The sequence below is a fragment of the Gavia stellata genome, chromosome 4 (genome assembly GCF_030936135.1).
Source record: "Gavia stellata isolate bGavSte3 chromosome 4, bGavSte3.hap2, whole genome shotgun sequence".
In the NCBI taxonomy this organism is placed as follows: Eukaryota; Metazoa; Chordata; class Aves; order Gaviiformes; family Gaviidae; genus Gavia; species Gavia stellata.
Genome location: NC_082597.1, coordinates 326,467 through 346,233, shown reverse-complemented (window position 1 = coordinate 346,233; position 19,767 = coordinate 326,467). Strand labels below are relative to the sequence as shown.

Sequence of the window (19,767 nt, the reverse complement as noted above, 5' to 3'; positions counted from 1 at the left end):
CCGGCCGAGGAGCTGCTCGCCCGGTGCCGCGACGGGGCTGCGGGTCCGGCGGAGGCGCCGCCGCCGCCGCGCCGGGCTGGGACCGAAGCGGACCGCACGGCACCGCACCGCGGGAGGGCAGCGCCGTACCCCGGGCTGAGCGCGCGTAGCGGCGGGCCGCGGGGCCTCCCCGGGCGGCAGCGCCATGGGGCCGCGGGGCCGGGGCCTGCCGTGGGGCCTGGTGCTGCTGGCCTTGCGCGGAGCGGCCGGCGCCCCCCCCAGCTTCGTCCTGTTGCTGGCGGACGACTTGGGCTTCGGGGACCTGGGGAGCTACGGGCACCCTTCTTCTGCCACGCCCAACCTGGACTGGATGGCGTCCCGAGGGCTGCGGTTCACCGACTTCTACAGCAGCTCCCCGGTGTGCAGCCCGTCCCGGTACGTCCCCCGCTGCTCCCGCCCCGCTGGCTGGCGGCTGTCGCGGGGCCATGGGGCGGGGGTGGAGGAGGTGTCGAGATTCGGGGCTTGGCACCCAGCTGGGTGGAACGGGTGGTTGATAAACCTGCCGTGTCCCAGCAGGACCGAAGGTCCGGCTGCTCTGTGAGGGGACCGATTGCGTGTCCCAGCAGACGGGGGAGGTGGCAGCCCGAGGAGTGGGGCACCCTCCGTGGAGGCTGAGCACCACGACCTGCGCTGTGTCCGGCGTGATGCCTGTCTCCTCTCTCTCTTTCAACTCTCACCCGTAGGGCAGCCCTGCTGACCGGCCGCTTCCAGATGCGCTCCGGGGTTTACCCCGGTGTGTTCAACCCAGACTCGCAGGGAGGTCTGCCGCTGTCTGAGGTCACCATTGCAGAGGTGCTGAAGGCTGAGGGCTATGCCACAGCCATGGTTGGCAAGTGGCACCTTGGCCTGGGGATTAATGGCTCCTTCCTGCCCATCCACCAGGGCTTTGACCACTTCTTGGGGGTGCCCTACTCCCATGACCAGGTGAGAGGCCTGTCACGCCCTGAAGGGTGTCCCGGGGGTGGCTGGGGAGAGTGCCTGAAAGATGATGCTTGCTTGAGAGCACACAGGCCGGGCTGGTGCTTGCCTGGGCAGATGGGTGCCGGTGGGGAAAGCCCATCTCTAAGGTCCTCGTATGACAGGGCAGTTTTGCAGAACGTGGGTGGCAGTTGTGCGTGGGGACGTACGCCCTTTGTCAAGGGAGGGATGGTCAGCTTCTGGGCTCCAAAGAAACATCGGGATTGGTGCCAGGGGAAAATGGTGTGGCGGCAGCACGGTCCTTGGACAGTTCTAGGCAGGCAGTAGTCCCCTGGGCTTCTGGGAGTGGCTGCCAAAGGGTAGGACCTGGTGATGGGCTGCTGTGAGACTCTTTGCTCCCCTCCCCTCACTGTCCTGCAACGCAGGTAAAAGACAAAGTGTTATTTGTTCTCTCCAGGGCCCCTGCCAGAATCTGACCTGCTTCCCACCCGACATCAAGTGTTTTGGGACTTGTGACCAAGGCTTAGTGCCAGTCCCACTGATCTGGAACCAGACCATCGTGCAGCAGCCGGTCTTTTTCCCTGATCTGGTGCCACGCTACAATAAATTCTCCCGGGACTTCATCGCTGACTGTGCCCGACGAGGCGTCCCCTTCCTTCTCTACTATGCCTCCCATGTAAGAAAGGGGGAGGGCTGCTCTGGGCCCAAGGGTGGGGAAGGGAGCCTTTGTCCTGTGGGGAGAGCAGGGAAGCACCTCAGCTCCTGCAGCCCCAGGTCTGTGTGGAGCAGTCAATACCTGCCCCTGGATGACCTGGGGTTGCTGTTCCCACGCTCAGGTCTTGTGGCAGCACCGTTCTGATAATGTTCTTGGGCTGCTTCTTTCTGGAGCTTTGCCCGCTTCTCTGGGCCAGGAGTCCACCCAGGAAAATGTCCCACTCCGGGGCTCCACATCCTCTCCTGGGGCTCAGCTCCGTTATGGCATTTCTGAGAGATGTTTCTGGAGCTTGGGGACAAGCCTCCTCTCATCTCATGGTATTGTCATGTATCTGCATGTCCTAGCTGGGGTGCTCGCTGTCCCTGGGTGAACTGGGAACCAGATGCAGCTCTGGGGGAGTTTGCATAGCGGTCTTCTCTGCCCTTTCTCCAGCATACACACTACCCCCAATTTGCAAGCCAGGAGTATGCAGGGCAGTCACGGCGTGGGCCGTTTGGTGATGCACTCTTGGAGTTTGATGGCTCGGTGGGACAGCTGCTGCAGGCATTGCAGGAAAACGGTCTTGCAAACACCACCTTGGTGTTTTTCACCTCTGACAATGGGTGAGTGGGCTCAGCAGGGGCGACTTTGTCACTGGCAAGATTCTTCTGCCATGGCATGGGGGAACTGGAATGAGGCATTGGTCGGCTGGGGCAAATGGGACGTGGTGCGGCATTGCCAGGTGAGACCCCAGTGACCTGAAGTGACCAGAGGCAAGAGGTGGACACTACTCTGGAGACAACCCAGTGCATGATCTCCTCTTTGTTTCGGTGACTCAGCTGTGCCCCTCCTCGTGGGCAGAAACCTCACAAGGTTCGGGCCAGGAGCGTGCAGCCCAAATATACGCCAATTCCCTTCGTGTGTGTGGCATTGGTCTTTGGTGCCCTGCTTAGGCGTCTCACACACCTTGGCTTCTTCACCTGCCCCATGCCTCCTGCCTCACAAGGCTGAGAAGGATGGCAGTGTTACTTGGTGGCACCATGTCTCTCTTGTCATGGCCCCATTGGCAGCATCAGGGAAGGGGTAGCGTGAACCTGTGAAACTGATGGTAGGTGGTTCTTCTCTCTCACAGCCCCTCCACCATGCGGATGGCACGTGGAGGCAGCTCTGGCCTTCTGAAGTGTGGGAAGGGCACAACATACGAAGGTGGCATGCGGGAACCAGCAGTGGCTTATTGGCCAGGCCATATCGCTCCAGGTGAGACTTGGCACTGCTTGTGCTTTTTGTGTGCTGATGTCAGCCAAGGCAGGGGTGGGTGTCATGACAGCTCTGCTGCCCTGGGACAAGCAGACGGCGGGAGAGAAGTGAGGATGGCAGGGATGGGAGTGGGACCAAGTGCTTGAACCTGTCCTTGTGCCTTGCTGTGGTGGGTGACAGGAGTGACACATGAGCTGGCAAGCACCCTGGACATCCTGCCAACACTGACTACCCTGGCTGGAGCAGCTCTTCCCAAAGTTGCCCTGGATGGCTATGACCTGAGTCCAGTGCTGTTTGGGTCAGGGACGGTGAGTCCTGCGGGCTGTTTCGGCTGGCATTGTGCATGAAGGCTGGGTGTGGGGCTGGAGCTGTGTGCCTGATGAGTAGAACCAGCTGGGGGTCAGGGGAGATCCATGAGCTGGGACCTTTTGTCTGGCCTGGGTTATGCCATGGAGTTCCTGGGCTTCCCAGCTCCTCAGCTCTAACACCTGCAACACGTTGCCAAGTGAAACCCCCATGGCTGCAGTGGGTGGACAGAGCCCCAGTAGCTTTGAGTAGGGAGCAGACGTGATGCTGCTGCTTGTCAGCTTCCCCCGTCGCTGGCCATGTTCTGGCTGTAGTATCGGGGCTCCTGTGTGACTCTCTGGAGTCTCTGCCTGGTCCTGTTCCAGGCTCATCTTCAGCCTCGCGGCTGCACAGGTGAGCTTAGCTCTGCTGCTTCCCACAGAGTCGCCGTCAGACGATGTTCTTCTACCCGCCGTCCCCCGATCCACTGCACGGCCCCTTCGCTGTCAGGCTTGGAAAGTACAAGGCCCATTACTTCACACAAGGTTAGTGCTGCCTCCTCTCCTCTGCATGAGCAGCTTTGTGAAGTCCCGTATGGTTTTGCTGTCCAAAGCTCAAAGAGAAGAAACTGAGCTACACCTGGGGGGTTCTTTTGCAGGTTCCTTTCACAGTGATACGACCCCAGACCAGGCCTGCCACGGGCTGACGCCGCTGACCTCTCACTTGCCTCCGCTGCTCTTTGACCTGGAGTCAGACCCAGCCGAGAACTATGATCTGCTGCAGAGCGGCGCAGGACTGGAGGTTCTGCAAGTCCTGAAGGAAATCCAACTGCAGAAAGTGCTTTTTGAACAGCGCATGGAGTTCGGGGAAAGCCAGATCAGGAAAGGCAGGGATCCCGCCCTGCAGCCCTGCTGCGTACCAAACTGCACTCCTAAGCCTTCCTGCTGCCAGTGCTCCTAGCCTCTTGCTGCTCCATCCCCTTCAGCTGCTCCACACTGGAACCCTATTCCAAACCCACCAGACCCCTTCACTCCCAACTGACCAAGCGCAGCCTTAGAGCTACCCTGCAGCTTCAGCTCATAACATCTCTGACTAATGGAGTGCTGGGGTAGGAAACTGTGGGTTGGGGAGATTACCAACCCTGCCGGGAGTGCAGGTCAGTGGAGCTTGTGCTCTGTGTTGGACGTTCAAGCTGAGGCCTCTTGACAGAAACCCTGACTTGTTCAGGGAGGGACCATGATAGAGCATCATCTCCAGAGCCAGAGCAGTTCCTTTCAAACCATGATCAAGATGAAGCAAAGGGCATGCCCCAGCATCCAGAGATCCCAGCTCAGCTGGAGGCATGCTCTGCACCGCTGGGTGCGAACAGAGCAGGGAGCTGCAGCACCGTCACTTACTTGCCAGGGGCCAAGAGCGCAGCAAGGGGAGGATGGGATGGATGGTTGTGGTAGCTTCAGAGCCAGGACCTTGTGCAAGCTAGTGCAGAGGGAACATGCCTAGGTGGGAAGCAGCTCAGGGTATGCATGCTCAAGCACCTCCAAGTCCTTCATGACTCCAGGAGGTGGAGATGTGGCCAGTGGTTGGCAGGCCTGGTCCTCTTGTAAGGTCTGTGGATGCTGGGGCTGATCCGTCAGGTGGGCTGCAACCGCATGCCATCCACATGACTGAAAGGGTCTCTCTCCTCTTGCCTGTGAACTAGTCCAGCTTCAAGTCTACTAGCGACTTGCACCCGCACTCAGCGCTCCCGCCAGTAGCTGGCCCTAGACACTCGGTGTCTCCAGCCGCCAGGTCCCTATGACCGGAGTTCCCTTCTGCCGTTGCTAGCAGCCAGGCCCCTGGACCCACCCCCCCACCGGGTACAGAGTGAGGCCACACAGAGCAGGATTTGGGATCGCTCTCGGAAAGAAGGTAGGACGGACTGTGGGGATTAGGCGCAGGGCTCAAGTCAAATAAGCAAACCAACCAGCAGTTGGCTTATGTGTGACCTGGCTCCTTGATCCCCCCCTTCTCTCCACTTTCCATGCTTATACATTGCCCTCATCTTCCTCAACTCCTCCCTTTCTCTGCCCTTATCTCCTCCCAAACAAGGGACCTACCCCTGTTTAATTTTCCCCCCTTGCTCCCAGGTTTGCTACATCTGTGAATGGATTTGGTGTTGCAGGTGCTCTTAGCTGGGTCACCTTGGACTTCCATGGCATTACTGATGGGGTTTCCAGGGTACTGCTGTCCCTGCCAGATTCCTCTCCCCAAAATGACCCCAAATCTTCCTTCAGTTATCTGTGAAGTGGGGCCACCTCTCGCATCAATCCCCCTTAACCACCTGTAAACTCTGGTGCTGGAACAGCAGAGTATCCTTCCGCAGAAGAAAAGTTTTCTCTAAGGCCTTCTCTGTCTGCTCTAAGCAGATATGGGGTGCCACCTTCATGTCAGTTCTCAAAAAACAGAGCAGCTTTGAGTCCAGTTTGTTTGGGGCTCAATTCTGGTGCCTATGGAGCCATGCTATGCCTGAAGGGCCTTGAGAGCAGCTATTGCACTTTCAGACAGAGCCTGCCCTGTCATCCCAGGGACCAGGTTGTGCACTCAGCTGTGTGCCTTACGGCTATTCCCACAAGCCAGCATGGCAGCGGGAAGCCCCCCCACCTTTCACAAGCTTTGAGGCTGCCATTCTTCAAGCCAATGCCCTCTAGCCTCCAGGGACCTAGCTCTGCTCAGCAAATGCAACGCATGGGGCTGGCTCCTGCTTTTCTCCTGTGACTGCCCAGCACTCCAGCATGTGAGCAAGGCTCCACCATACAGCTGTGGAAGGTAGACTGATGAGGCTGACAGAGGATTTACCAAAGCCATGGAGAATGGCATGTGGAGCTGAGAGCAGGAGCATCCTTCTCTGGCTAGAGCCTAAATTTGCATGTTCTTGGCCACACAAACCAGGTGCCACAACTGCCCTTGTTGGTGTTGGCCCAGAACAGCAACATAACTCATAGACAGCAAGGACATGAAGCCTGCCAGAGGCTGTTGCTGTGGCTGACATAGCCAGGGTGGACTGTGCTGCATCTGCGTTTCACTGGGCTTTCTGCAGGAAGACTGACACTGCTTGGGCCTGCCTGGCTTAGTTGGCTTGCACATCACTGCTTGCCTGCCGCAGCTGTAACCAGATCGGCTCTTCAACACCCAAACACATGCCTACTGCCTGGCGTAGTTCTGTTCTCTGGCGTATGTTTTTTGGGAAGGAGCTGGTGGCAAACGGCTGCAGAGAGCAGGGTGGCAGTGAACTTCCCAAAGAGGCTATGATGCTCCACTTGTTTTTTTCCTGCCAGCTGTTAGCAGGCAGTGCTCGGAGGCAGGCGCTGCTGCCTGCCACAGGGCCTGCAACCCTCATCCCGCAAGCACAGCATCCAGTGGGGAGGTCTGTCGGGGGGTTCTGATCCCAGCTTCTGCCTCCCCTCCTGCTTGGAACTCCCCTGTGTTGCCCCCCTGCCCCGAGAGGCCACCACACCCAGCAACCAGAACCAGCGGCTCTGTGACATCAGCCTCAGGGCCAAGGGCACCGCGGGCAACGGGAGTACTGCCGGCACTACATCAGCTGCCGCGCTGGTGGAGACGAGCTCTCGGTTCCTGCAGCTGCCGTGTCTTGCTGGCAGTGATGAATTTGCTCCCCCTCCTCGTTCTGCTGGCCCTGTGCTGGCCTGCGCATGGCACATGGGACACCTGTGGGTAAGTGGCCCAAGGCTGCAGGAGGGAGCTGGGGCAACACTTATGGGGTTCACTGGAGGGTGCCCACTCGTCCCCTGTGGCCACGCCACAGCTTCCTGAACCCCTCCTGGGAACCTCAGTTCCTTGCCAGCACCCATGCTGCTGGCACAACTCACCTGCGGGGCTAAAGCAGAAACTAGGGTGGACGCACACACGCATGCCCCACGGGGTTCCCTGGTCTTGCTGTCCATGCAACGCCTTGTGGGGAGAGAAGACGGCTGACCTTCAGCCTGAACAGCAGCAAGCCATCAAGCAGGACAGTAATGAGTTTCTGTTTCCAGAGGGACCTGCGGGCTCCGGCCCATGGCTTCTCAGCACGGCATGTCACGCGTCGTGGGTGGCACAGATGCCCAGCCAGGGGCCTGGCCCTGGATCGTCAGCATCCAGGATCCCCGGAAAACAGGCACGGGGCATATATGCGGAGGGTCCCTCATCAGCCCACAGTGGGTCCTCACGGCAGCCCACTGCTTCATTGAGGCCAGGTAAGGAGGACCAGGGAACGGGGATATCCCCACAACGCTAGCAGGTGCCCTGTCCGCAGCACCGCATGCTACTCCCATCCCGTCTCCTTGCAGTCTGCCCAGTGCCTGGGCACTGCAGAGCCCAGCTGAGAGACTGCTCAGGACAACGCTGGGCTTGTGCCACTGCTTCCTAGCAGCCTCCAGCTGTGCCTAAGGCGTGCCAGGGCACTCGCACCCTCCGTACCACTGCTTTCCTCTCTCCCTTGTGGAGCAGAAGGCAGGGAACTGCTGGGCTGCTGCAGCACATGGCTGCCCTCCCTTTGACCCCTCTCTCCATCTGCCTTCCAGGCGCATCACAACGTGGCGCGTGGTGATCGGGGCCACCCGGTTGACTCAGCTGGGCCCTGAGGCCCAAGTGCGCAATATTAAGCGGCTAGTGGTTCACCAACACTACAGTAACATCACGGAGAGGAATGACATTGCCCTGCTGGAATTGGACCAGCCTGTCCAGTGCAGCTACTCCGTCCAGCTTGCCTGTGTGCCCGACGCCTCGCTGAGAGTGTCAAAGCTGACAACCTGCTATGTCAGTGGCTGGGGTTCCACGACTGCAAGATGTGAGTTCCCAAAAAGTACTCGTGTCCTGAGCGCAAGCTTGGCACGCAGGGGAGACGGGTTGGGCTTCCTGACAGCAGAGGCGAAAGCCAGAGTCAGGCTGCGGGGACGCATGTCTATAGAGAGATGGGCCTGACCCATTCCCCAAAGCGAGACAGAAGGGGACCACCGGTACAGTGCCTTCAAGGTGCAAAGCCAAGCCCCAGGGAAGGGCTTCACCCAGACAGGGGAGGAGAAATGGCAACGAGCTGCCTGGTGTTAATTCCTTTCTGTGCTCGCAGCTGGAGGACCAACTGATGTCCTGCAGGAGGCCAAGGTCCGCCTCATTGATGTCAACCGCTGTAACAGCAGCGGGTGGTACAGAGGGGCCATCCACACCCACAACCTGTGTGCTGGCTATGCGCAGGGTGGCATCGACACCTGCCAGGTAGGAGCGTGCTACGAGTCAAGCCCCAGCAGCACAGGCAGCCCTCTCACAACCGCCCTGCATGTACCCCAGCACGTGCTTTGCCTGGCAAGTCACCCTCCCACCGCTGGGTCCCCACTGCTGCTGGGGCTGACCTCCCCTTCCCCACCTGCAGCTCCTTGCCCAGTGCCCCCCTTGCCCCAGAGGCCTGCGACTCTGCCCACAAAGCCCATCCAGTGCTCTTGGCAGCACACAGCTCCACATCCCAGTCCTGGAACATCTGCGTTCCACACGTGCAGGGTCACTGTGCGGAGATGAGAGAGAGCCCTGCCTTACAGGCTCACGACCCCCTCCCACACAAGGGTCCGTAGGCTCCGGCACCTGAGCGGGGCCTTTCTGTGCCGACAGTACAGCTCTGGCAGGTGCTGTGAGAGAGAAGGAGCCAGCCGTAGGGCTGACAGAGGCCACCCAACAACAGCTTCGTCCTCTCTCCTCCGCTGCAGGGTGACAGCGGTGGTCCCCTCGTCTGCAAAGATAACAACGCAGACTACTTCTGGCTCGTTGGAGTCACCAGCTGGGGAAGAGGCTGCGCGAGAGCAAAACGGCCCGGAGTCTACACCTCCACGCAGCACTTTTACAACTGGATCCTGGCACAGATGGGACTGCGTCCGGCAGCAACGGCTACTCCAAGGCCACAGCCAGCCTTCACCTCAAGCCCCTTCCAGAGGCCAAGGCCCATACCAACACAACCGGGCAGGTTTACACCCTGCCCATTGCCACTCCGGAAGCTGGTGCAATTCTTTAATCTGCTGCAGGAGCTCCTGCAGTTCCTGAGGGGGAAAAAGGCCTGAGCAGCAGGATGGACAGGATCCAGTGCAGCCGGCACCGTACCACCGCCACTTCCTTCTGGGGCGATGCCTGCTGACCCAAAGGCAGCCTCAGTGCCAAAGACCTGCTCTGTCTCACCCACGCTCCTCCGAGTGCACGCAGGTGCTGAAGCTGACTCACTTCCTCCAATAAAGTTGCCAATTTTCACAGCTAACCGTGCTTCAGTCCCTTTCAGTCTCCCGTGCGAGGCAAGGACTTCCACGCCCGGCGCCTGCAAAATGAGGCTGCAGGCGGTCAAGTGGGACACAAAGGGGAAGAGCCACTCAAAAGGGCTGAAGCCGTGCCTGGTCAGAGAGGGGGGTGAGGGTGCAGTGGAAGAAGGGAACACAGGTCATAGCGGGCTAGAGGTCTTGGGGACAGCGTTTAGAAACACAAAGTGTCTTAGGCCAGCTAGTGGTGGGATCCCCCTGTGTGTGTGCACAATGCACCAGTGAACTTGAAAGTGGACTACCTCATGACTCGGGAGACAAGGATCCAGAACGACCCGAGGTTTGCACCAATGACTGGGTAAGGAGCTTGACATCCAGCCACAGATATTATGTGGACTTAATTTCCATTCTGTTATTTGAGGAATCTATGAACATGCTGTGCTTATGAATCCAGGGAGTGAAGGTATGTTTATGTTATGGGTGCTGGTAAAGGCATTGCTCTGTCTATGTCAATTTGTTTTGCCATTTGCATTAATTTGCGTATCTGGCTCTTTGGAATGCAGCGTAAGTCTCTGGAACACAGCAGCAGCCACACCCGTAAGGCTGGGATAGGACAAGCTGCCTGGCTGTGAGCATCCACCTGATTCAGCTCTAGCAGAGGTGGAAGGAGAAATCCCCTGTGTTCAGAAGTCTGCTGGATCTGGCTGCTCCGTAACAGAATGGGGAAGGAAACCCGAGACGCTCTGCAGCAGAGATCAGAGGGGTGGACAGAGAGGCAGCACTGGCTAGGCTGTGAAAGCAATGGGGAGGGCTGGCAGCTGGACTTGCACTGCATAGTAACCGGACTGCCTTATAGCAAAAGTGCAGGAAGGATGTAAGCTCAAAGCTTTATAAAAAAATGTCTTTAGTGTTTGTTTTCTCCAGTAGGTACCATGAAAGCATCTGGGCAGGACCCTTCCTGCAGGTCCAAGGGTGGCTTAGCTTTGCCTTGAAGAAGCATGCAGTAACTAGCAACCACGTGGACACTCTCGCCCTTTCCTGGACCGTGATGTGCAGTGGCCAGAGCCGAGTCTAGGAAGGTCATGGCCAGACAGTCTCCCACGAGAAGGGGAGAGGCCCAGCTGCCCATCACCAGAGCTCTCAGGGCATGAGAAAAATCTCTTTCCTCCACGAAGGCCAGCTCTAACTAGCCCCAGAAATCTAGAGCAAAGGGAAAAACCAGGCTTAGGGTCTGGGGCTTAGGCAGATGGGGGCTTCTCTTCAGGGCAGCTCTCCTCTTTATCCGACAGATTCTCACTCTTCTTCTGCAGGTCAAAGCTCTGGAAAGGAGCAGGACAAGAAACTGCTCAGAAACATGATAGCAACAGCTACGCACCGCTGTGGTTCTTTCAAATTCGGTCTAGGGCAGTGTGGGCTCGCGCCTTCCAACCTAGACACAAGCGGCACACAAACCCCATGGTGTCACCAGCATAAAGCAAATCTTTCCATGCCTGCAAAGTTTCACCCTTTGCCACAGGCTCTGCTTTCCCTGATGGAAAAAAGAGCAGAGCTGCTAATCACTTAGGAGGAGTGCAGTAAGTAGAGCCTTTCTTACCTCCAGTTCTCGCATGACCTCGTCCATGAAATCGCCTGAATTCTGTTTGTAAGCAACTGCCAGTTTGATAGCGTCATTGAAGAGCTGATGAGAAGGAGAATGCTTGTCACTCAAAGTAAGGGGCACTGGGTTTCTGTAACATACGGGAACTGTTCCCACACCCCAAGGAAAAAAACCACCTTTGCAACTGCCTAGAGCTACCAGGACCTCACAAGTAGCAAAACAGATGTACTAGCCCATTTTCTGCTCTCTGTGCCTACACAGTCTCCACGTCCTTGGACTGTACAGGGGTCTCATAGATGCTGAGCCAAAGAGCTATGTTTTACCTTCACTACATTGGTGCCATCTGCAGCAGACACAAAGTAAAAGGGCAAACTGAACTTCCGGGCAAAGTTGAAGTTTTTCTGGGTCACCTTCATGTCCGCTGGGGGCAGAAAAAGGAGAAGTGGTCAGTAAGACATCACTGTAGGCAGAATGCCAACATATGCAGGAGTGGTGGAATAGATGGAGACCAGAGCCCGATTTAGCTGTCAACGTCTCCTCACTGTAGTACAAAGCTAGGACAGTCCTCCACAAAAGTTGTAGGGTTTTGAAAGCAACAGCATCAGCAAACCATTGACAAGAAGACACAAAAAGAAAAGAGATCTTGTTGTTTTGTCCATGGTGCTTGACTAAATTATAGATGGATTCTGATGTGCTATAAATGAGTAATTATTTGCATCTTAGAACATACCAGTTCACTTGCTGTGCAGCAACTATGAATGTTTTCCAGGCACATCCCTATGATTTTTGCTGTGTGTCCACATGACCTGGACACCATTGCCAGTACTAGTCATGCCTCTCCCTCCAGTTTGGCCTTTTTAACCAGAACTCCCCAATGCCCTTATGCCATGTTACCTATAGTTCTGTGAGTCAAGGGCATGCTCACAGTGTACAAATGACTCAACTATTTTCTCTCAACAGGCAGGTCGGTCCAGCTACCCCAACCTCAGTAGGCCAGAGGCTTTATTTCTGTTTTGGAACAAATCTACTGCACATTTACAGGATGTGCTGACAGAGCAGTAACAGCTCAAAGTTTTGGGAGATAGCCAGCCTGTATGCCAGCACAGGAGGATGACTCCAGATGATCCGCCTTTTCTCACAGAAGCAACAGCTGAAGTAGTTCGGACTCCAAATGCTTGCCACTGAGCACCGCCCAGGCAGCCGCTCCCCACCTCTTTGCAGGAGGCTGGATCAACTGTTCTGCAGACTGGGCCTGTGTTAAGAGCTGTGAGCTGATCATTTCCTAGTTGGGTGGAATATAGCAAATGAAGGCAAGGCAGAGGACTCTCTTGGAGCAGTGTCCCCTCACACATAGAATGCTATAAGCAGGATTCATCTACGCAGACGTTCTGTCTACAGTATGGCTGCCAACACCAAGTCCATTTGCCTCGGACTTCCCGTACGGTCCGTGCAATCAGTGGATTCAAAGCTGGCTTGACACATCGTATAGGAAAGGCTTTTATTAGGTGAGATCAATCATGCCCTAAACCACACTACTAAACCAAATGAACTTCCGTGGACTACAGTGGGAGCCCAGACACCTTATTCAGGTGCAGACGCCTATTCATAGCTGCGATGATTTCTACCATGAATGTCAGCAAGGAAGCCCATGTCTGACACCATACTTAATAGAGAATAGCAGGAGACTGTGGTCCTAAGGGTATGTATTCTCTCGTTGATGCTGAGCAGAAAGCTGATGTGTTACGTGCTCTTAGAGGATGCAGCAGAGAGATCACAATCCAAACGATAGCAATAATGAATGCCTAGCTGGCATTCCTAAGAGGAGGGGATCATCTGCAGAGGAAGCTGAACAATTTTGCCAGCAGGTATATTTAGACACTTTAGCACAGAGGAGTCCCATGGAAACCTGCAGGCTGAATTAGCAAGACAAAGGCAGTTACTGACTGTATCAGGGGAAGCCATGTAATAGGTTATGCTCTTTTTCCAGCAAGACATCCTGCGATTTTTGACTAGGTACTGCTCCAATCAGCTTTTGGGTTCTTGCTGGATGAAATGGGCAGTGTGGTAAGGACAGAATTGGAAGGACATCACTTGAATAAACTTTACATGGATCAAATTTGTATTTTTAATTGCTATTAAAACAAGGACAAGAGCCTGTAAGACAGCACGTAAGGTCAGTAGAGGATGCAGATACTCGTTTGGTAAAATACAGCCCTGAGGGACTAATACTTAAGAACTCATCTGGACCTAACGTATGAATGACATTCTTTCTCAGCCAGGTCAGAACGGAATCACATCACAATCCTGAGAGGTTGAAAGAACAAGATATACTCACCATCAATTTTGTTGGCCACCACAATGCAAGGAATCTCTGGGCGGAATTCTCTCAGCTCCTTGTACCAGCTGTTTAAGTTCTTGTAGGTGACTTTCCGCTGCACATCAAACACCTTCCGAAAAAGAACCAGCTATCATGGGGCCAACAGCAGGACAGCTCCTGATCAACCCACTGCACCAAACACAAGTACAGAATCCAAAATTTTCCCAGGAGGACATCAACAAAGGAAACTGGCCTTTGTTAGAAAGGATGAAAGAGAAAAGGGAGACTATCCAGCAAGCCTTGGAACATGCAGCCAGCCCATTTCTTTGCATGATGCAGGAAACAGTCCCTCATTTTCCTTTACATTCTTATTTTGTACTATGGCAAGCACTTCATCACCCATGACAGTGAACGAGCACTGGGAAAGATCTGTTCTGCTAAGCAGGGTCAGGTGTGAGGCTTCTCTGTTTTAACAATTAAAAGATCAATGAAGTTGACTGATGCTCACAGGTGATGAGAAATAGTGGAAAGTTAGAGCAACAATACAAACCAAGAGAGCTAAGTGGGTTAGGAGTCAGGAAACAAGACTGATTTGAGTTAATAAATAGGAAGCGCAAAGTATATGAAAATAGAAAGGGCAGAAGACCAGAGAAGAATGTCTTATGTAGTACCCCTGCAGAACATGTCAGAACAGTTTTGTACTACATAATCCCATAGTCACGTCACAGAACAAGAAAGGAACGCCCTCTCCCTTGCATCGCCTCTGACAGGACTGCTTCTAACTAAGTACATTCAGTTGTACATACCACCTTACTGGAATATACAGTGACAAAAGTAAGGAAATTTGGAAGACAGCAAAGCCAGGGGATATAGTAAGAGCTCTATCAGGAAAGACAGAAGAGAGCTAAACATACCCAACTACATTGGTTTTATCTGGTGAGAGGAGAATGAACAATATAGGAACATTTTTTAAACCGCTGGAAGAGACAAGAAATATAAGGCAGTGTAATCATGTAAAGTAACGTACAGGCCACTTGTCAACTGGGACAGTTATTAGTCAAAATTCCATCAGGTTACAGCTGAGACACTACCCTTACCATGATACAAGCATGAGCCTTATGGTAATAGGATGCATGCATGCTCTGGAACCTCTCCTGTCCAGCTGTGTCCCAGAAGTCTGCAAGACACAAGAAACAAGCTTGACACAATGACACAATTTTCGAAGTTCGAAAATGAATGACACAACTTTCCAAGTTCTGTTTTCCTCACAACTTAAGCCCAGGACGCAAAGCCCAGTCCATCTATTCAGGGTCACAAACTAGGTTCCACCTCACTAATCTGAAACATTCCAGGGCTACGAGATTATGCAAAACTGGGACCTTTTCTCAGCTAGGCTTAGCTATGAGTTACGCTGACACTAAACATTGCTATAAACATATCAGCAAAAGAGAAGTCGTCAGTAGACATGACTTAGAAAGGACAGTAAGTCAAAGCTAGTCAAAAGTGCAAAGAGTGATAACAATGTATGGTACTTTGTCACTGGACATGACAACAGGAAAGAAAATCTAAATATCTTGAAACAGCTTGATTTCTGACATGGTAATAAATAGCCAGGTGCCTGCCATAGGAAATGTTCCATCTCCTTTCGCAGACGGTCTAACTCTGCTCTTTCCAGGGGCACGACTCATTCTAAAATTAGGAAGGGGAAGTAAGTTAGCCTGAGACAGACAGGTCCCAATTCATTAAGGACACTGTAGTCTAGGAATCACAAAGCATACCTGAACAGTCATCAACATTTTAATGCCTTTTTCTGTTTGTGCATCTCAGGTAGAGATCCCCTCCCCTTCCTCTTACTGGATTTATAGGCTAATATTTGTGTCTTACTTGTTGTATAAATTTACACAGCTTCAACTAAGAACGACCAAATGTAGTTATACTTCTGTCAGCTAGACTGAAGCATGCTACTCCACCTAAAGCCGAATAAGCCACTTTCCTTAGTATTTACTTTGCATTGAAATTAGTTTGACTGGATACTGTATCAGACTTGCAGGATGGTGACTTCTTAAACCACCCAAAATATAGGCAAGTATTCTCATCAGATCACATTTGCATTCATTTTGGGTAGTTTTGCTTAGCTTCTCAAATTGCCTGATCCTTTTAATGTGCCATTTCAGAATCCTCACTTACAAGGAACAAAAAGGTGCCAGTGACCACGACCTACTGAACGTCCCTAAATTAACTTACCAAACAATGTGGCAGCTGTCATGAGAGAACTTGGCATGGCTTATTGAAAAACACTGCTGCTTTAATTACTAAATCCTCCAGATCTTGCCTGCCATACCCCATGTCACTCCAGAACATAGGAATTTATCAACCTGAAAATCCTTGGGAAAAATAAGGTTCACAGAGTAAAGAAATACACCACATTTTAATACAATCCTAGCTCCACCACACGGAATTTGGTGATGGCCACTAAGAATAGCTCAGCAGAGTAAAAATTAAACTAGCAAGGGAAGTGGTAACGCTGCACAATTTAAAGTCTTCAGATCAGACTACCTGCCTTTACAAATCACACTTCATGACAGGTAGCTTGGATGATCAACATTATGTTCATAAAAGGTGAAGACGGAAGACGCTGTGAACTCTTGTATGACATAGGCCAGATGAATTACTTAAACTAGAGCAAGTTACTTAATAAAGTACTAAATCCATGTTAAAAAAATAAGTTCCTGACATATGAATCCATACTTTTGCAAGTTGCCTTCAAGGTAATTTCACTTACTGGTTAAAAAAACCCTCCACCTTATCTTTTATTTGAGTTTACCTAACATCGATTAGAGTCTGTTAAATATTTCTTGCTATGCTGAAGCCGCCTTTTGTACCACGTTCCTGTTCTCTGCTATTTTACCTTCTCCCTGAGAAGCTAACCAGACTAAGTCTTTCATCATTAGGCCCCTTTTTACCATCTTTCAATTGTTCTCATGGCTCTTCTCTGAAACCTTGTATTGGGTTTAAGTGGCAAGGGTATTGTAAGGGGGTGGGGGGGGCTGCAGGGGGGGCTTCTGTGAGAAGCCACCAGAAGCTGACCCCATGTCAGGCAGAGCCAGGTTCAGTCAGCTCCAAGACAGACTCACCTCTGGCCAAATCACACCCCATCAGCAACATTGGCGATAACATATTTAAGAAGGGGGGAAAACTGCTGCACAGCAGCCGTAGAGAGGGGAGTGAGAAAATGTGAGAGGAACAACTCTGCAGACACCAAGGTCAGTGAAGAGGGAGGGGGAGGAGGTGGTCCAGGCACCGGAGCAGAGATTCCCCTGCAGCCCGTGGTGAAGACCACGGTGACGCAGGTGGTCCCGCTGTGTCCAGGTGTCCTCCACCTGGAGGACCATGGTGGAGCAGATGTCCATGCTGCAGCCTTTGGAGGACACCATGCCGCAGCAGGTGGATGCGCCCTGAAGGACGCTGCAGCCCATGAAGAGCCCACACGGTGCAGGTTCCTGGCAAGAACTGTGGCCTGTGGAGAGTAGTCCATGCAGGAGCAGGTTTTCTGGCAGGACCTGTGGCACATGCCACAGGAGACCCACACTGGAGTAGTCCGTTGCTGAAGGACTGTACCCCATGGGAAGGACCCACGCTGGAGCAATTCTTGAAGAACTGCAGCCCGTGGGAAGGACCCAAGTTGGAGAAGTTTGTGAAGGACTGTATCCCATTGGAGGGACCCCACACTGGAGCAGGGGAAGAGTGTGAGGAGGAAGGGGCAGCAGAGGCAAAGTGTTATGAACTGAGCACAATCCCCATTCCCTATTCCCCTGCACCACTCGGGGGAAAAGGAGGTAGAAGATTTAGGAGTGAAGTTGAGCCTGGGAATAAAGGAGGGATGAGGGAGGGAAGGCGATTTTAGTTTTGTTTTACTTCTCACTATCCTACTCTGTTACAATTAATTGTCAATAAATTAAATTAACTTCCCCAAGTCAAGTCTGTTTTGCCCATGATGGTAACTGGTAAGTAACCTCCCTGTCCTTACCTCAACCCACAGGCTTTTTCATCATATTTTCTCCCACTGTGCTGTTGAGAAGGGGGAGTGATAGAGTGGCTTGGCGGGCACCTGGTGGTCAGCCAAGTCCACCCACCACAAACCTCCATCATTTTTCAATGCTTTTACTGAATAACAGAAATAAGAATTAGATGCAATCTTGCTGTAGTGGTTTCAGAAAGGACTCCGAGTGTAATGTTTCAAATTTGGGATAGCCATAAAATCTCTGAAATTAATATTCCAGTTTTATATCCGAAGATCACCTTAGTTGTTTGGAATACAGCCCTCTTTTGAAGCTCATATTCAGCTAAGCACTGTTCATCATGTTTCTTGCCTCCCAGGATGGTTTCTAATTCTCCCTATGAACTTATATGGAACCATATTATAAACCATCCCAGTTTACCTTCATTAGTTTATTACTGAAACCATTTTTACTAACCTGGTTAGGAACAGTGCAACTGTCAAAATAGGTGGGTGATGCTTCTCTGTATTACAGGTATTAGTTGTTTAAGAATTGCAGCATTTCCTCACTCAAAGTGATGATGTACACTGATAAGATTCCGATGAAGAACCATCTCTATCTTTGTAAAACATATTTCAAACATGAACCAACTGAACAGAATTCAGAATAACCATAAAGAATGACAACAGATCTGGAAAACATGCCCTATGAGAAAAGGCAAAATAAAGTGAGGTTGTTCACCCTAAAAGGGAGAAAAAATAGAACGACAGAATCACAGAATGGTTTGGGTTGGAAGGGGCCTTTAAAGATCATCTAGTCCACCCCCCTGCCACGGGCAGGGACATTTTTCACTAAATCAGGTTGCTCAAAGCATGACCCATCTGGAAAGGAGCTTTGCAGAAAAGGCCCTGGGGGTCCTGGCTGACACCAGGTTGAACATGAGCCAGCAATGTGCCCCTGCCACAAAGAAGGCTAACGGTACCTGAGCTGCATCAGGCAAAGTATTCCTTCGCCTCTACTCAGCACTGGCGAGGTCACACCTGGAGTACTGTGTTCAGTTCTGGGCTCCTGAGTACAGGAGACACATGGACATACTGGAGAGAGTCTGACAAAGAGCCATGAAGATGATGAAGGGACACAAGCATCTCTCCTGTGAGGAAAGAGGGGCTGGGACTCTTTAGCCTAGCGAAGAGAAGGCTCATGGTTTATAATATGGTTCCATACTCATCAATGAGTATAAGTACCTGAAGGAAGAGCGTAAAGAAGATGCAACCAGGCTCTTTCCAGTGGTGCCCAGTGACAGGACCAGAGGCAACGAGGACAAACTGAAACACAGGAGGTTCCCTCTGAACATCAGGAAACACTTTTTGCACTGTGAGGGTGACTGTGCGTGGGCACAGGTTACCCAGGGAGGTTGTGGAGTCTCCCTCCTTGGAGACATTCAAAAGCCATCTGGACACGTTCCTGGGCAACTGGCTCTAGGTGGCCCTGCTTGAACAAAGGGTTGGACAGGACGACCTCTCCAATCTCAGGCGTTCTGTGGTTCTGTGATCCCTTCATTCCCCCATCTCCCTGCCTGCAAACCACTGTTTGGCATCCCCTTGCCCACCGCAAGGAACTCCCCTGCCACGTTTTTGGGTCCATATACTGCTGCCTATGCCAACAGCACCGTCGCTGCTTCCCTCGCTGCACATAGCCGGCATCACCCCGTCCCCGGGGCCCGCGGAACACCTAGCAGGGCGCTCCCCACTTACCCACGAGGACCGCCTGCCCATCCACCCGAGCGCGGTGCTTGTAGAGCGTCAGGGCGAAGGTGGAGAGCTGCTGGGGGCGGCTGCGCCCGCGTTAAGGAGCCGACGGAGGAGCACGTCCCCCCACTCCGCAGCGACCGCCGGCGCCGGGCCGGCACCCGCTCCCTCGGCCGGGCCCGCCGCGGTGCCCCGGGCCGGGCCGCCCGCTCGCCCCGGCCGCGCCTCCCGCCGCGCTCCGCCGGGCCGGGCCGGGCCGGGCCGGGCCGCCACCTGCGCGGCGGCGCGGGGCTGCTGAGGGCGCGGCCCGGGAATACGGAGGGGAACCGAGGGGGCGCAGCGCAAGGATACAAGCCGTCGAGCAGGAACCTCTCCAGCAGCCTGCGGAAAGAGCACCAGACAGCCGTTAGGCCGCGGGACCGCGCCGCCCCCGCGGGGAACCGGCCGGGCGGCTGCGTGCCCGCGCGGCCACGCACTTGGACTTGCCCACGGCGCTGTCGCCCAGGCAGATGATCTTCACGCTCTCCGCAGCGCCGGCCGCGGCCTCATCCCGGGCCTGCTCCGCCGCCGCCGCGTCCGCCATGGCACCGCCTCCGCGTCCCCGCTGCTACGCGACACGGCGGGCCCCGCCTCAGGCCCCGCCCCCGC

General features: G+C 53.7%; 2 protein-coding genes and 1 long non-coding RNA gene across 3 annotated transcripts; 2 read left to right on the top strand and 1 right to left on the bottom strand.

Moving 5' to 3' along the window:
• Positions 1-311: 311 nt before the first annotated feature.
• ARSA (arylsulfatase A) lies at positions 312-6,005 on the top strand. Its single transcript, XM_059816202.1, has 8 exons — positions 312-414; positions 723-963; positions 1,415-1,633; positions 2,105-2,274; positions 2,784-2,908; positions 3,089-3,216; positions 3,636-3,738; positions 3,852-6,005. Exons 1-8 carry the CDS (start codon positions 350-352, stop codon positions 4,151-4,153), a joined length of 1,353 nt encoding a protein of 450 aa, XP_059672185.1. The 5' UTR covers positions 312-349; the 3' UTR covers positions 4,154-6,005.
• A 1,761-nt stretch (positions 6,006-7,766) lies between these two features.
• Positions 7,767-9,073, top strand: LOC104259830 (uncharacterized). Its single transcript, XR_009483969.1, has 3 exons — positions 7,767-8,018; positions 8,298-8,443; positions 8,926-9,073. It is a non-coding gene; the product is annotated as an uncharacterized LOC104259830 (long non-coding RNA).
• A 1,327-nt stretch (positions 9,074-10,400) lies between these two features.
• LOC104259829 (rab-like protein 2A) lies at positions 10,401-19,702 on the bottom strand. Its single transcript, XM_059815972.1, has 8 exons — positions 19,596-19,702; positions 19,471-19,500; positions 19,126-19,205; positions 14,471-14,550; positions 13,392-13,503; positions 11,380-11,477; positions 11,054-11,137; positions 10,401-10,778 (listed from the first exon to the last, which is right to left on the bottom strand). Exons 1-8 carry the CDS (start codon positions 19,700-19,702, stop codon positions 10,698-10,700), a joined length of 672 nt encoding a protein of 223 aa, XP_059671955.1. The 3' UTR covers positions 10,401-10,697.
• Positions 19,703-19,767: the final 65 nt, after the last annotated feature.

What these genes read in the sequence shown, in the direction of transcription:
- ARSA (XM_059816202.1), top strand. Translation starts at nt 350, where the DNA reads ATGGCGTCCCGAGGGCTGCGGTTCACCGACTTCTACAGCAGCTCCCCG. An exon ending in TGCCCTACTCCCATGACCAG is followed by an intron (nt 964 to 1,414) that starts GTGAGAGGCCTG and finishes TGTTCTCTCCAG; the next exon opens with GGCCCCTGCCAGAATCTGAC. An exon ending in GCCAGGCCATATCGCTCCAG is followed by an intron (nt 2,909 to 3,088) that starts GTGAGACTTGGC and finishes GGTGGGTGACAG; the next exon opens with GAGTGACACATGAGCTGGCA.
- LOC104259829 (XM_059815972.1), bottom strand. Translation starts at nt 19,702, where the DNA reads ATGGCGGACGCGGCGGCGGCGGAGCAGGCCCGGGATGAGGCCGCGGCC. An exon ending in AGGTTCCTGCTCGACGGCTT is followed by an intron (nt 19,206 to 19,470) that starts GTATCCTTGCGC and finishes ACGCGGGCGCAG; the next exon opens with CCGCCCCCAGCAGCTCTCCA. An exon ending in AGGTCATGCGAGAACTGGAG is followed by an intron (nt 10,779 to 11,053) that starts GTAAGAAAGGCT and finishes GCTCCTTTCCAG; the next exon opens with AGCTTTGACCTGCAGAAGAA.